Below are 16,548 nucleotides of genomic sequence, written 5' to 3'. Positions count from 1 at the left end.
CCATGCTTTCTGCAGCCTGTGTAGAGATAACTTCAGAAACAGTGGTGTTCTGAGAAATAATTTACCCTTCAGATGCTCAGAATTTTATGCAAATCTTCTAAAACATTTCTGTAGTGGTAATTCTGTTTAGTAAAGAGAAAAAGCACGAAGAGGAGCTTATTGCATGCAGTGTTTGAGAGTCTTGTCATGCTGAATAATTCCTGTAGATTCATTATTGCTCCAGGTATGTTGTCTTTGTCTCTGCTGGACACGGGGAGGGAATATTAATGCAGTGTGTCCCTGCATACATGGGTGTTCCTGGAGTTCCTCATTAGCCATGCAGCTGCTGCTGTGTTATCTTATCTCAGCATTTATTGCTAACCCTTGCCCTGAACAGAGCCACGGGGATGATTTATGTTGGCTGGAGTATTTGGGATTCAGTTTTGCCTTTGTTTGACAGTGATACACCTGTCCCTAAATTAAAAACCAGGTAACAGCAGTTGTTTAGTTTTACTGTATTAATTCATTATAGTGCATTTTTCATGTTCTTGAGGAAAAGTGGGAGGAGGCATCCACATAAAAGTACTGAATTAAACCAAACAAGGATGCTGTCATTCCTTAAGAAAACCTGTTTTCCTTCAAGGGAGGGGCAAAACATTTTGGCCCATTCCCTCCTCCCAAGTATTTCAGGACTGCTCCCATTAGGATTCTGTAATGGAAGCTGGCATTCCAAAGGACGTTTTAATTCAGTGTCGTGGTCTGGGGAAGGGGCTGGAGCCCTAGGAGGGGCTGAGGGAGCTGGGAAAGGGGCTCAGCCTGGAGAAAAGGAGGCTCAGGGGGAATTTTCTGCACAATTCCCTGCCAGGAGGGGACATCCAGGGGGGTCAGACTCTGCTCCCAGGGAACAGGGACAGGAGGAGAGGGAACAGCCTCAGGCTGGGTCAGGGGAGGCTCAGGGTGGACAGCAGCAGGAATTTCTTCATGGAGACGGTTGTCAAGCATTGGCAGGAGCTGCCCAGGGAGGTTTGGAGTCCCCATCCCTGGAAGTGTCCAAGGAAGGGCTGGAAGTGGCACTCAGTGCTCTGGGCTGGGGACAGGGTGAGGATTGGGCACAGCTTGGACTCGATGATCCCTTGAGGTTTTTTTCCATCATTAATGAATCCATGACTTGGCAAGATAAATGCCATCATTTTGAACATCCCTTCTTCTTTCCCCAGCTGTTATTGCTGAGCACAATGCTGTGTGGTCTGGGGTCACTTGGGGTCAGCTGTCCTGACTGGGTCCCCTCCCAGTTTCTTACACACTAATGTGAAGAGTTTGCCCAGAGCAGCTGTGGCTGCCCCTGGATCCCTGAAGTGTCCAAGGCCAGGCTGGACTGGGCTTGGAACAACCTGGGATAGTGGAAGGTGTCTCTGCCATGGCAGGGGCTGGAACAAGATGATTATTAAGGTCCCTCCCAGCCCAGCCCATTCTGTGGTGTGAGGAGCAGGAAAGGCTTTGAGCTGTGCAAGCAGTGCTCAGCAGTAACGGGAACATCCCTGAGTTATCTGTGTGCGGAACTTTGTGTTCTCAGCACAAATCCCAGGCACAGCCCCATCCCAGCACTGTGCAGAAAATTAACTCCATCCCTGCCAAGCCCAGCACTGTGAGCTGTGGCCTGTCCAATGGAACTGGACAGGGCAGGTGCAGCTGCAGGACTTGGAGCTTACTGGGACTCCAGAGGTGCAGTGGGACAGTTCCCTGTCACCTTGGAAAGGTCTTGGCAGTCGGGACAGCTTCCTGGTGACCGTGGAAAGGCAGGTGCTGGAGACTTTTTCAAAGACCATAGCTGCTGGGGAACAGCAGCTGCTCATCTTTACCTTAATTCATGGGAAAATTACACCTCAAAACCTCCTGGAAACCATTTTTGAGACTTCTCTTCCATTCCTTGAAGGGGCACAGAGGTGATTTGGAGCAGCCAGCATGGCTCCCAAGGGCAGAAGGTGCTTGACTGCCTTTTAGGAAAGCTGGCAGTGCATGTGTTGCTCAGTGAGACCTTTGACACAGTCCTGTAGCACCTTTTCAGCCATGCTGGGAACACATGGACTGATAGCTGGGTGGAAAATTGGCTGGACTTCCCAAATCTAAGTGTTGGGGTGCAGTGCCAAGTGCAGCTGGGATCTGCTGACCTCTCTCAGAGGTCAATGGATCAGTGCTGCTCCATGACTTCAGTCACAGCCTGGCTGGTGGGATGGAGCTTTTGGCAAGCTGAAGGAGCCTGTTAAATTGGGGGAGAACACTGATAGGCTGGAGGCAGGGCTGTGTCCAGGATGGCAGGAGCTGTCAGGAAGACTCTGGAAGGTCAACAAAGGCAAGTGCCATGTTTAGAGGCATTCCAGCAGGTCAGGCTGGGTCTCCAGGCTGGAATTTCAATGCCATCCTGGACAGATGCACTTCACTGCATGTCTTCACTGTTAAAGAGATTGGTAAGGAGTGATTTGTGGACAGTAATTCATAAATATCATCTTTATCTTCCCAGCAGTAATGCAATATGCTTATTTATTCTCTCTGCCATACTAAAAATCATTCAAAATCATTTAAAGTCTGTGATGGTTTAAAAGGAGCTCAAGAAAGAATAAATACAAATAAATTCAACAATATTTGGGGTTGATTAAGGCTGATAGAGTGTTTTTTGTCACTGCGCCAAACCAGCTTCTTTTCTCTCTTCTCTCTCTTCTCTCTCTTCTCTCTCTTCTCTCTCTTCTCTCTCTTCTCTCTTCTCTCCTCTCTCCTCTCTCCTCTCTTCTCATGTTTTTAATGGAAAATTTTGGAGTGAGTGTATAATAAAAAAAACCAGGATAGTATTATTTTGGACATGATTGCACACTGAATGTGTGTGTGCTCTCAGTGTACATTATAAGCACAAGTTGTAATGTCATAATTTTCCACTGGCATGTGTTCTAGCTGTCAGGAATTATCCTTGATCTACTTTCTGGGAAGCTGAAAATTTTTGGGTATTTCAAAATTCACTGATTCATCTGCTTGAGTGTTGGTGGATTGAGTCAGGTTTAACCCAGCTGCAAAGTGCTCTGCAATTCTTAGGGAGATTTACTTCAGCAACTTTTGATGGGGTGAATTAATTTCAGGTCAAGGGCAGTCAAAAGGCATGTTTCTTTAGCCTAATGTTTTTGGATGTTTGGAGTGTGATACTAGTTTATCTGTTTTCTGAGGCTTTGTGTTAAATGTAAGGATTTTAAAATTTCATTAAATGTTCCAAACCATTTGTCTGAATGTTGATAGCCAAAAAAACCCCACAAACACAAACTGCTGGTGTCAGGTAAGCTGTATGAATTTTCCAGTTAATACTTTGGGTTTTTGATCATTATCATCATCTTGCATGAGAAATAGTTCCAAATGGGACTCAGGCCTTGCGTGGTTCATTGTTGAATTTCTCAGCCTTTGAACAGAAATGCATTCACTGGTGCAAATTTAGCCTCTTCTTTTATTCAAGAGCCCTGAACATGAAGTGTGTGTTTACGTTTTTGCATAGCTCTGCATGGAATTAAATTTTTATACAGTGACTAATTCACTTTCTGGTTTTCAGGGTGTCACTGGGTTTACCTTTCTTCTGTGCAAGCTGTGACTTTGATCTTCAGATTTGTACAACTGCAAAATATTGGCAGATGTGACATTGTCTTATAAAACACTAATGTACATTTTAATGTTCTTATATTGATTTTTCATGAAGGTGTGAGCTTCACACATTTCCAGCCCAAGTGGACATCCATGAAATAATTAAGCCCATCTGTTTCTCCTGTTTCCCTGTAGGAAAACTTAATGAAATGTGATTCTCCACTGACCTGACTCCTTAATTCACATTGTTACTCTCTTTTACAATGGGAATATAAAAAGATACCTCTATATTTCATAGCATCTGTTACCTTTAATGGGATATGAGTGCTGGGAATACATGCCAGTAGTTGAAATTTGGGGGTGGGGAATTTGCAATGAGGGCTCAACACTAGAAAAAGTGGCATTAGCAAAGTGGGGATGGCAGGAAGAGAAGTTTTCTTTCTCCTGCTCTCTTAGAATTCCGTGGTCTCACAGAGCCTGAGCAAAAATGGGGAGAAGGGAATGAATGTATTGCATTAATGTTGTCAAGATAAAGAAGATATTTAGGAATTACTGTCTGCAAACTAAGATGGCTTTCTGGGGAATGCAATTCTGGTGTTTCCTGTATTTAGTTAACGGGTACTTTGAGAAAAAGATGTAAAAGTGGATATTAATGCTCCCTAGTTTAAAAAAAACACAAAATAATGTTCCTGCTTTCTTGCATACTCATCAATTCATGTCTTAAAAGTTACCAGTAGCTAGAGAACATGTTATTACTTCATGGAAACAAATGTTTCCTTATATGAATGGATTTGAAAGTCCATCCTGAAGGACAGTAAGGTTAAGACTGTCCCAGCTGTGCACTTAAAATCTGGATACACATATCAAAGTTTTAACACTGCCCAAGTTAAGAAATTATGATGCGTTTATTAGTCAGATTTCTCTTTTCCCCTGCTCCAAATAATTTTCTCCTGGGAAATGTGCTGACTTCAGCCTCCTCTTTCACCATGTTTTGTAATACATTCATAGTTGTCATAGAAGGATTGCTGTATAAACTGTCCCAAGGTTAAAAGCTGCTTTGTGTTGGACCAAGGGAGGGAAGCACAGTCCCAAAGCCGCGGGGAGCACCGGCTCCAAGGAATGCAGACGGCTGATCCCCACGGCCTTTCCGTACTTAGCCAATTTCTTCATTCACCAAAACAAATTTAAATATTGGGTACATCATCCTGCCAACTATTTCCCCACTTAAAATACAGAACAAAATCTAAAACTAAAATATTTTTCATAGGGAGGTGCTGCTGTGCAATCCATTCTCTTTCTGCCAGAGCTTGTGGTCGATCCAATTCCAAGATTTTAGTTGGTTTTGGGAGTCATTCTGATTCCCATGTTATTCTGTAATCTTACACAAGGGCTGGTTGGATGTTTTTCTTTTTCTTCTCTGGTGCAAAACTTCTAATGCAGAAAGTTTTTGGGGATGTCTCAGGCTTCCTGCTTGTCACAGTCGTCATTGTGCAATTAATTTAAGAGGAATTTGCTTTGAATGGGGTGGGGAAAAAAAGCTCAGGTGAGAATCACAACTTCACATCCAGGTTTAGTGTAACTCAGCCCTGATTCTGTGCTTTGAAATGCAGTTAGCTGAGACTTGGAAAATAACTTCGTTTGCCTAAAATATTCCCAGATTTACGTTCCAAAGACTGCTGCTTGTTTTCTTCTACCTTTTCCATATTGATAACACATTTCAGTTATTCCTTGGAGTTATTTGTGCAGCTCTTTATACTTCTGATAGAGTCTCTTCAGGGGAAAGTTGTGGTTCCTAGGTGTTTGCTGAACTGACTGGGATACTGGATTTTGGAACAGGAGATCTTAAATTAGGTTATAATATTATCTGGAATATTTGGATTGCTTTACAAAGGAAATTCATTCACAGGCATTGTGGCCAACTTCACCTGTTCCTATCGAGGTGTTTCATATGGGAGTCACGCAGCCCTTGGAGCCCACCTGGGCTACACCAGGGAGGTTTGAGAAGTTTAACTGTTGGAGCTGGAATATGGCCAGATCTTTTGGGCTGCCATTGGTCTGGGAAGAATTTTAAGCAATCATGATGCATTTAAACTTTTGTTTTACATCCCGTTGGGGAAGCTGAGCCTGTGGCATGTGGATACTCTTCATGGATGAAATGGAGTAGACAGGAATAAAAGGAGCCTGTCCAGAGCTCCTTTTTATTGAGTTAACTTTATTAGAGGGTGTTCCTGAGGTATGGGTTTTTTTTTATTGGGATGTCACCAGAATTACTGTGTAACTAATTTAAATATAATTTGATTTTTTTGGTGCCTCTAGTGTAGCCTTAAGCTGAGTAGTTAGTGCTATAACTTAAAGAAAATAACTGATCAAAATAAGTCTGAAGAAAATGAATTAAGTCTGTCTAGATACATAAAGCCAAATCCTATTGTGTGCTCCCAAATTCCTCCCTTGGATGTACCACTGGAAAGCTGATGAGTTTTTCATGAAGAAAATGCTATTTATGCCTGGGAACCGAGTAGTCCTGGGAACTGAGTTTGCCCAATAAAACTTGGAAATTCAGCTATCACATATGTGAGGTCCACACAAGGTCGTTGCTGGGCTACTGATGTGCATTTGTCAAACCATTTCCCTTTTTTGTTGTTCTTTCACTCTGCAGACTGCCTAGCAGAAGCTCCTTTTAAAGTAAATTATTGAATTTATAGAGTTTTGCTCTCTGTGTTAATGGATTTTGACTAAATTATTGAATTTGGAGTGTTTTGCTTAATGTTCTAATAGAATTTCTTTACTCTTCTTTCAGAGCATTCAGTCAGAAAAGAGCTGCAATTGAGAAAGAATATGCACAGGTAGGTTCTGGAATAATTTTGATGGCTGTGGCATTGTTCTGTTGGGATAATTTGTTAATCAGCAAATTACCATGGTGTATGTTATTTTAATTTATCTTTTCCATAAGTTACTTACTGTGAAAATGTGTTGAAGTTCTGAATCAGTTTGGTCTATACAGGACTTAGGCCCATTCTGTATTTTCCTGTATTTTGACTTGAGGAAGTTCTGGAGTACAGAAAACATTTTTAACATTTTTTTTCCAATTGTTATAGAGTCAAACTCCGTGTGGTTTTCTCAGAAGTCAGTGTGAAACTTGAGTGAAAGGTAAAATCGGGTCAATTAGAGGGAGAGGAAATGTTCTGGCTTACTCAGTCCAAAATAAATTTAAATTCACATTCTTCAATAAGAGCAGCTTCCCATTCATCTGAAATAAAAGCAGATTTGGCCTCATGCTTGTGATAGGGAGTGGAATGAATTTTGATTTGTTTTGTGAGAAAAGAGGGAGGATTGCTTTTTCTCCCCCGGTCCAAAATTAGAAAGCATCTAATAAGGGGCAGCTGCCTGTTTAATTTACAGTAAAGGCTCTTGGAGCTTAAGTACAACAGATTAAAAATACATTAATTTATTTTAAAATAGATTAAAGGTAGAATAAAATCCAAGGGAGTGAGCTGGTGGAGCTCAGTATGCCGTAAATCCAAGTGGAGATGTGCCTGACGTGGAATGTGAGAACACAAGCTGTCACTAGGCTGCTTCCAAGTGCAGTTTGTAGGATGTCATGTTAAACATCCTTTCAGTCCTCAGTGCTGCCTCACCCCCAAAACACACAGAGCAAACTTGTTCTGGGGCCAGACTCCACTGTCACTTGGGAAAAGATGATTCCTGTGCCTGTGATGGATGGGGTTTTAGTGCTGGATTTTCTGCATGTCTTCTCAGCTTAAAACTCCTCTGAAAACCCTTCCTAAATCATGTGGAATTTGTTCTGAATTAAGCCCACTCACTGACAATAGTGCCCTAAGTTTTTGGTGCTCCCATTTTTTCTCCAGATATGAATTTGCCTTGGCAAGTATCAATTCCATTGCCAGCTGAGCTAAATTTGATCAAATACCTGAATTTTTCAATGGCGGTACCTCCCGAAGCTGTGGTTAAAAATGTGTATTCTTGAGCGATTTCTTTAAACTGATGTAGAAAATTTACCAGTTCTTAATACATTTTTCCATTAGACACTGGGAATGTCTTTCATATGCAGAGACACAACAGTCACTGCATTTAGGGAATAGTCTCGATAAGTTGGAAAAATAATTACACTGTGCGCTTCGGAAAGCTCAGACTTAACAACTGAGGCTTTCAGCTCCTTGGATTTAAACCCCCCCAGCTTTGCAGCAATGCAGCTGCAGCATTTGAGATTCACTGAATGGCTGTTGATATGAATGAAGTCTTGTGGGATCGCTTCCTTGGATTGCTGATAAGTGCACAGCTCCAAAACAACGTTGGATGCTTCTTCGAGGGCCTCTAAAAGGATTTCTGTTTTGGAGGTGGTAATAAAATTTCACATAAAGCCTTTTGGGGAGAGAAGTTGTGCTCCAAATAAATGGGAAGTCGCATTCATCAGCAGTGAGATATTCCTTTACAACTAGTTATAAAGGGAGCTGGAAATGCTCAGTAGTTTACGAAGCCAGATTTCGAAACCTTTTCACAGATTCTCTCCAAATGCCTCTTGTCACCTTAGGGAATTTGGAATATTCTGACATCTGACTTTTTTTTGGCAAGTTAGAAGCAGTGGAAGGGTGGCCAGTGAAAATAAGTTTCCCAGAACTGAACGCTTTGTTGGTTTAAAAAAAACTGTAGGTTGGTGCCCTGCACTTGGGTGCCAAGTTTCTAAACACAGAGTGCTTTTGTTGGGAGCAGGAGAACCTGTCCAAAGGCAAGTGAAACACCCCAGCCCAGTGTTTATAACTTGCCCCTAATTACATGGTAAGTGGTGCAAATGTATGTGATGAATTACAGGGCCTGGATTTAAATTTCCCTGCTCTTAGTTTGTCCAGGTTTTTTTGCGTTGTGTTTTCACCCAGCTCTACCTGTTGCCTTTGAAGGTTTTTGGAGCTATTTTTTGCTTTTTGTCCCTCTCCATTGGGTTCTTTCCTGGCTTTTCTAGGCTGTGTCATGGTATAAATGGGAGAAGGATCCAGTGTATCAGCAATTCTGCAGTTTTCTAGATCAGTTGGGATTCTGCACTCAGCTCTTCCACTTGTATTTTTAGTCTTTGCTTTATTTAATATGTGCTTAGAGGCTTACCTTAATATTCAGAAATGAGAGTTTAGAAAGGTTCTCATTTCCCATTAACAGTATGCCTGCTAATAGCATTTAAATTGCAATTTTATATTGTTATTATTAGCTGTTCTCCATGATTAATAAGCTGCCTGAAATCAATGGCTGAGAACACTCTTATGGTGAAAGAACAGTTTTCTGAATGTGTGCTTTTGCTGCTACCTACAAAAAATCCGTTTTACCCAGCATGTTAAATAGGTAAAATGTTGGTTTTTTGGGGTTTTTCATGAGATCATAAATACATCTCTGCTGCAGTTACTATTATTTCACACTTTGAGCTGAAGAGACCAGTCTCTCACAGTCTGGGAACACACAGATGACCTTCCTTGTCATGTTTTGGTTTTGCTTGATGTTTCATTATCATTGTTTCAGAGTAAAACGTGACTCCAGGCAATCAGCATGGCCTGGCCCCTTGGAATTTGCAAGTAACCTCAAGGAGGTTGAGTTTCCCTGCATGCTAATGAGATTCTAATTGTAGTACCTCAGCTAAAGGCACTGATGTTATATAAAAAAGGTGGAAGAGCCCATTCCCTGAGCTACATTTTAAGTGAGGTACAAGTAGAAGTATCTGCTCAGGTTGTTTTTAGAAGAGGCAGTAATTATTACGATATTTTTTCTCCTCTCTGTATTTTTCAGAGGTCAAATTAACATTGAAGAGCTGTGGGTGCTCAGTAAAACCAGCTTATCTGTCATCAGGAGGGGACAGGGCACTCGGTGTTGATTGCTGTGTCTGTGGCACTGAGAAAACTTCATGCATTTAAAACATTTTCAAATGTGGAGAAAAGTTAATGTAGTTTATAGCCACACAGTCCCGTTGGCAGCTCCTCATGTCCATGGTGGTGGTCAGGAGAGGAGCCTTAAATGAGGTGAAATGGATGTGAGAGGGAAAAGCAGCTGGAGATGGAGTGAGAGGAGCAGGGGAGGTGGATGTAAGCAGACACCATGGTCACCCTCACCCATTTCCCTCACCCTGTGTCTCACCAGACCTAGAAAACGCACTCATTTCAAGACATCAGAATATATGCATTAATATTTCCTAAAAAACGACAATATTCCTGTGGCAGTTTTTGTCTGTATAATGTGTGCATGTATATAAAGCAGATAATAAATAAATATAGCATGATTTATTTTATATGTTTATGTATATTATATGTAACTTATTTATATATTTACCAGAATGTAGTGGTTTTCCTTTAAAATCAAAGTAGAAGCTGACCATTTATTTTACCGTATCCTGAAAAGGGTGCCAAGATGCTCAGTGGCCTTTTGAACAATTTATCAGAGGATTAAAATTGTAAGGGTTAAAATCAGACATTCCCACCATGTCTTAGTAACTTTTGCCATGGCTCATTTTTTTTCTTTGCTGTTCTTTATCATGTATTCCAATACTTTGTGAAAATTAACTGATTAATCCTTATCCTGTGAAGACTGGAAAGGTGATGGTATTTCCCTCGTAAGGAATGAGAGAAATGGAGGGAATTTTAGCCAAAATAACACAAGTCTCTGATAGAATGGAAATAAACTCTTTTGAAAATACACTGATTTATGGCAGCATTTCAGTGGTGACTGTAGGAGCAGGAGGATGCCAAACACTGCGCAGGAACAGCTGGGAGATTTGGGAATGGTGCTTTAAATGGTTCTGTAAATAGAACCCTGTCAGCATGGAACACCAGTCACCTGCATTGATTCTTAAATCCCACCAGACAAAACAGCTGCAGCATGGCAAACACAGCCTTACAACAGGCTTGGAATACAAAAAAAAAAAAAATTCCAGGGTGAAGCAAAGTCTTTCCTCTGCCTCTGAGCTACAGAGCCCCTGAAGCGGCAGGAAAAAATAACTTGAGGTACCTGCCCTGCAAACCCAGCAAGCAGCTTTCCATTAGATCATTATTCCCTGCAGTCTGGGCAGAATGGGTTGGATTTTTTAATCCCAAAGTACAGGAGGTTGCTGTGGGAGAGCAGGAAGAGATTGTGGACTTTAAGGGTGGGTCCCCGACTTGGGGACAAACAAGGAGCAGCCCTGGGTTGACTGCTCAGGAGCTGTTTTGTTAACAGATGAACTTAAATTACTTGTTTCTTCCTGTGAGGATGATTTTAGAGTTACTGCAGTGCTAAACCTCCCTCTAGAGTATTTCTGTATTAGTTAAGACATCTGTCTCGGTTTTGTTTGATGGTGAAATCGATGGCTTTTGTAATCATGCAGTAATTTAAGAAAAAACTGGGAAATTATTTTGTGTGTATGTATGGAAGATGTACTTATAACACTTAGGACACTTCATTTTTTAGGGAATTAGGATCTTTGACTTCTGTATTCCAGATCCAGTGTGGAGAGTTTAGTTTGTAATTAGCCCATGTACAGAAACTGAGCTGGTTTATCTTTTATCTCAGGCTTATCTTAGGAAAGAATTCAGCTGTCATTCCTTGATTTCTCTGCAGAGAAACTTTCACTTGTAGTACATGAGTGGATTAGGTTGAAATTTCCATCCTGGGTGCCCTGAGCTGAATGGCTGCTGGATATATTTGATATATATCTGGATATATTTGAATGCAATTCATTTGAAAGACAACAAATTGCTTTGAAACCCATCTGTGCATTAATTGTATTTTCAAACTTTCTGTAGGAAACATTAGGAAAAGCTCAGACTGAAATCTTTTTCCAGGAATGAACTCACTGAGTGTCTACAAGTGTTGGTTTTATCATTGTGTCTGTTTTAAAAGACAGACAAAATATTCCAAAAACAAACAAACAAACCCAGCCTGTGTGAAGTGATCCTCGAGGCTTGAGGTGCTTCACCTGTGCTACCCAAAGTTGTGGCAGAGCTTTGAGGTACCTTCTTGCTGTTTTGGTGGTAGTGTTGAAGGCCATTTTAGCAGGCATTCAGTGTGCTGGTTTAATTGAATATGAAAATCCTGGTTTTGTCCACCAGCCCTGGGGAATGTTGTTCTCCCAGCCCAGAGCCTGGAGGAGACTTTGTGCTGGTCTTTATCCAAGTTCCCTTTTCTCCCAGTGGTGGCTGTGTGAATGTGCCACCTCTTTCTCTCAGCAGAGCTCATTTCTTACCTGTTCAGAGAGAACAGCTACTGGAATCCTATGATCCAAGGTCTGCCTTGAACATTCCACCTTTCCTGTTGCAGGAATTTCTATAGGAGAAGGCAGCAGACCCACGGAAGCTTCGTGTGTGGCTTTACTTTGGATGTTGATCCCTGAAGCTTGGTTGGCACATCTACTTGGGGGAGGGGGAAAAGCTGTATCCAAGAAACCTCTGGATCCAATAGCAAAAATGCCAGAGCCATTCAGGCCTGTTCCTGCACTGAGTCATATTCCCCCATGGATCCTTAAGGACTGTCAGGCTCCTCTTTTTCCTTCCTGTGGAATCTTGCTGTGGTTGATCCTGTCTGTCATAGATGACTGTGTCAGGCAGGTTTGCTTGTAAAACAAACTGTGCTGCTTCCCATGGGCTTCCTCCTGCTCTTTCATGGACCCTGGGAACCAGGGAGGGTGTGTGGAGCCTTCAGAAGGATCTGATACTTGCTTGGAGATGATATCTTTGGTTTATACCCATGAATTGTTCCCTGTGAGGGTGGTGAGGGCATGGAACAGGGTGCCCAGAGCAGCTGTGGCTGCCCCTGGATCCCTGGAAGTGTCCAAGGCCAGGCTGGACAGAGCTTGGAGCAACCTGGGATAGTGGGAGGTGTTCCCTGCCTGTGGCAGGGTGACACTGGGTGATTTTCAAGGTCCCTTCCAGCCCAAGCCGTTCTGGGCTTCTGTGACTTAATTTCTTTCGGATAATCACTAGTGTTTTCCAAATGAGCTTTGAATTCATTAGGTAAAAAAACTCAGAGTAAGACCTGTGTTTCAACCTGGGTCACGAGCAATCACTTTCAGTCTTTGTTCCTTGCTATATTCCTGAAAAATCTCATGTTTAGTGTGGAATGCCTGTGATTTCAGATATACCTGAAACAGTTTTGTTCATTTGTTTCAAATCTCAGCACGACTAACTTGCCATTTTTTGGGAGAGGATCTGTAGCACTTTGCGGTCACTGCCTGGTGTGGAGATCATACATATTGATGTCCTGCTTTGGTCCTTTCAGCCATGGTGGCACACAATAAATCAGCAGAACTTGCTGCTTCCAGAAAGAAAACACCTGCCTGGTGCTACCTTTGGATTATGTTCTCCATTCACAGCACCGGGATATCCATAAGCGGGGCAGGAAAATGAAGTGTAGGACTCCGTGGCTATTCAGGCCATTCTTCCTGACAAAGCATGGAGAATCAGTGGCCGTGAAGGCCACAAAGACTGATCTGCTCCATTTCATAAATGGTTAGGAGCACTATTGTGAATTTTAGAATAACTTGTAGAGACAAGTTTGACAAATCAGGTGTTATAATGGGATTATTGATACTATTCTGCACTTGTCACAGTTCAACCTCTTAGTGCACGTTTCTCTTTTCTCCCCCAAACAAGAAGCTCTTTAGAATTCTCTATATTAAATGTCCGTTTAACATTTAATATAATATACTTTGCCTGGAACAAAGACTGTGGGTCTATGAGTGACATTCCAAACAATATTATCGTTGACCTTCTCTTTCTATGTAGATTTTGCATTCAGTTGTTCGTGTACTTTTCCGTCTCCAAGAAACACACATGTCAGAACTTAAAGTGGGGGGAAAAGTGGGATATTTGATTTTGGTCTTGTCTCAGTGGTTGTTCTGTTAGAAGAAAAATGAAAATGCCCTACACTGTAGTATTAGTCCATTTAAAAAGAATTTTAAAAGGCAGCCTTTTAAAAATGCTTAGCTATCTGCTACAGTTTTTATGGAATTCTTTAGGTTAAAATAATATTTCTCTAAGAACAGAGGAGGACTGTCAGCTTCTATTTTCAGTGAAAACATCTAGTTCCTTATAAAGGGGCTGCTAAGCTTAGAGTTACTCTATTCCTACAAAGAAAGCCCTTCATAAAGAAACCCCATTTTTTGCTGAACTGATGCAAGCAAGTTTCTCTGAGCCTGCTTTTAGCTGTTATTTTTCTTTCCGATTACTGCGCTCAGAAGCATCCAGGGCCTGGAATTTGGATCCTTGTAAGTGGTTCTGCTTAGAGATGAAAAACTTTATTCTTCAGAGCTGCTCTTTGCTTGGCCATTCAGCTCCACCAGTGAGCCAGGCAGTGGATCCTGCAGCCTGTGGAGTTACCCATGAGCTGCTTCTGTGGGCATCGTTTTCTCTCTGCTGCCTCAGCGTCTCGGCTCTTTCCTAACACATTCGACCCAGTCATCCTTCCCAGCGGCTGCTTTTCTTTTTTTCCTGGGATTTAAGAGGGCAGGAGAGTCACAAGGCTTTCAAAATATGCACAGTGGAAACTTCAGGCCTCCAAAGTAGCAGCGACACCAGCTCTGAGTCACGAGTCCCTGCCAGCCATACCCTGCCAAGGCTGCTCCACCTCTCTTTGGGGTCCTTTTCCATGTATTTCCTTCTATCTTGTCCTGGGAATACAATACTTTTTCATTTTGTGCCTTTCCACACCTCATACACGTTCAGCTCAGAGTTCTTTGGGTGGAGGAGATTCCTGGAGGTTGTCTGTTCCAACCTCCTTAACCAAACTGTAGTTTTGTAGGATCCCTTATCCCTTTTAAACCTGGAAAATCTTTAAGCATCTTCGTTCCCAAACTGCATCCCTCAGGAAAAATGTCTTTGTTCTCAGGGCTGTTTGAGAGCCCAGGCCCTGCCTGAGCCACTCCTTGGTTGTTTTCCCTGCTCCATTTTCCCAGCCCCCTGATAAAGGTGTTGCCATGTTCTTCTCCCAGCTTTGGGGTTGGTATCAGTTCCTCAGGAAATGCATCCTGGTTTGCAGACCACTGCTGGACATGGCTGTGCAGGGACCTATGAGCAGTCAGTACACCCAGGAATTCTCTGGATATGGGTTTGGGGGTGTTTGGTTGGGGATTTTTAAATCCCTAAAACTTCTGGGTAAGAAGGCAAATATTTGGTGCATGAACATCACCCATCATCCCTTCCTTGTATTTTCTTCCTTGTATATTCTTCCTTGTATTTTTCCTTCTCTGTTAGCCCTCCATTTGTTCTGGAGCCATCAATTGGAAAAAAACAAATCCTTTGCATCCAACATAACTCTGCCTCATTACCTAATAATAAGCACCTTCTCTATTACAATCAAAAGAACCAAAAAGAATCAAAAGTTAGGGAAAACAGCAATTACCAGTTTGCCTGAAAATGGTACTCAGGAGAGTGTAATTAAAAAGAAAAAATAACCCACGTAAGAAATAAAAATATGGAGAATGTCATTCTTTGTATGGTTCAGTTGGTTGATCCAGCTGATTAAATCTTCTCCAATTCAGCTGGTTCAGCTGGTTGTTAAATGTTGGGCACAGAGAGGTAGTTCATAGGAGATGGTGTTCCTTTTTTCTCTGGGACTTTGAAAATTGATTGCACCTCCTGCACAGTAACCAAAGTGGTTTTGGGCTATGTGTAATTTATGGATTTCAGGTAGTGATATTTCTGAAAAGTTATTCTCCCTTTTCACGTGTCTCAGATCAGGTTACTTTAATTTTACTGCTCTTCACTGGTTAAATTAAAAAGAATAAATAAATAATTGAAAAAAACCCAAAAAACAAAAACCAACTCATTTTATTTACTGTTCAATAATTAAATACATAAACTTGTGTTCACACTGTAAAAAGCCTGAACATGGGTTTGCAGGGACAGCCTGTCATCTTTTCCATTCTAGAGCAAAAATCCCTGACCCCAGGGATCCAGATTTCATGTTGGACCCTCAGGAGTTCATTAGATGGATGTAAGGAAAACTGGGCAGAGCTTCTTGGCTACTGTAGCTGTTTGTAGATTACTTAAAGGGTAAAAGTAGATGTGTTCTTTTTAAACAATTACACTCTCTTCTTCCTCTTTCCAAACTTGGAAGTTTGCTTTCAGACCTGGATAAACCAGGATGTGTTGACAGCTCCAAAAAAAAAAAAAAAAAGAGCCAAAAACCAAACCCAGCAGAAAAAGTTTAAGTCAGATCTCTCTTAAATGATAATTCAGTGTCAGACTCTCCATCCCCTGTAGAAGACTTGTTCAGTTTTATACAGATAAAGGCCTTCCACCAGATTATACTCCCAAAAAATGAAGAGGGAGAAGGGAAAGCCATCAACTTTTAGATCCTAGGGATTATTTCTGAGAGTTCTCCAAATTTCAAATGTTTGTTGCTTCAAACATTTATTGTTCTGTTTCATGGTGTGTATGGCCAGCAGTGGAGCTCAGGTGGGTCATTCCCTTCCACATCGTTTTAGAAGGAATAAATAACAATATTTGAGCATCTTGGTGCTTTAGATAAGGGGAAATGCTTGTCCAGCTGGATTCTGGAAGACTCTAAGTGGCTGGCATCCCATTCAGATGATAGGCTGCACTTTATTACTGGATTGGTGCTATTTTATTTTAGTAGTGTTTGGTTTTTATTCATGAAGTTATTATTAATCAGTTTTCTGGGTTTTCCACGGAAAATAAAATAAGCCAGTGCAACAAGTTTTATATTGGGAGATTTCCATATATTTAAAAATAAATTAATTTCTGTTTTATTGAGAAAACATTTTAAAATTGGGTTTGATGGGTAAGTTGTATGTACATCAACATCACTAAACACTGAGGCAGGCAAATCCAGTGTAGGTATAGTGCAGGAACAGAACCTTAACACAGATTTGTATTTTACTTTATAGATGTAAAACATTTTGTTCAGTCACTAGAATTGTGTTGATGATGGCATAGAGTTATTCCTGCTATCCCTTTTTAAATTTTTAATATT

At 41.4% G+C, this 16,548-nt stretch overlaps 1 protein-coding gene across 4 annotated transcripts in view; it reads left to right on the top strand.

The window, feature by feature from the left end:
• The window catches only part of FCHSD2 (FCH and double SH3 domains 2), a 127,696-nt gene that overhangs the window by 20,341 nt on the left and 90,807 nt on the right, over window positions 1-16,548 (top strand). For all 4 annotated transcript variants that reach the window (XM_086883627.1, XM_086883625.1, XM_086883626.1 and 1 more), the window contains exon 3: window positions 6,389-6,434. In XM_086883627.1, the coding sequence (XP_086739753.1) occupies window positions 6,389-6,434 (46 nt within the window). The remainder of the gene's footprint in view (window positions 1-6,388; window positions 6,435-16,548) is intronic.

The sequence above is a fragment of the Cyanistes caeruleus genome, chromosome 3, assembly GCF_971803275.1.
Source record: "Cyanistes caeruleus chromosome 3, bCyaCae1.hap1.1, whole genome shotgun sequence".
Classification (NCBI taxonomy): Eukaryota; Metazoa; Chordata; class Aves; order Passeriformes; family Paridae; genus Cyanistes; species Cyanistes caeruleus.
The sequence above is the reverse complement of the archived record's forward strand: the minus strand, read 5'-3'. Positions and strand labels throughout refer to the sequence as shown.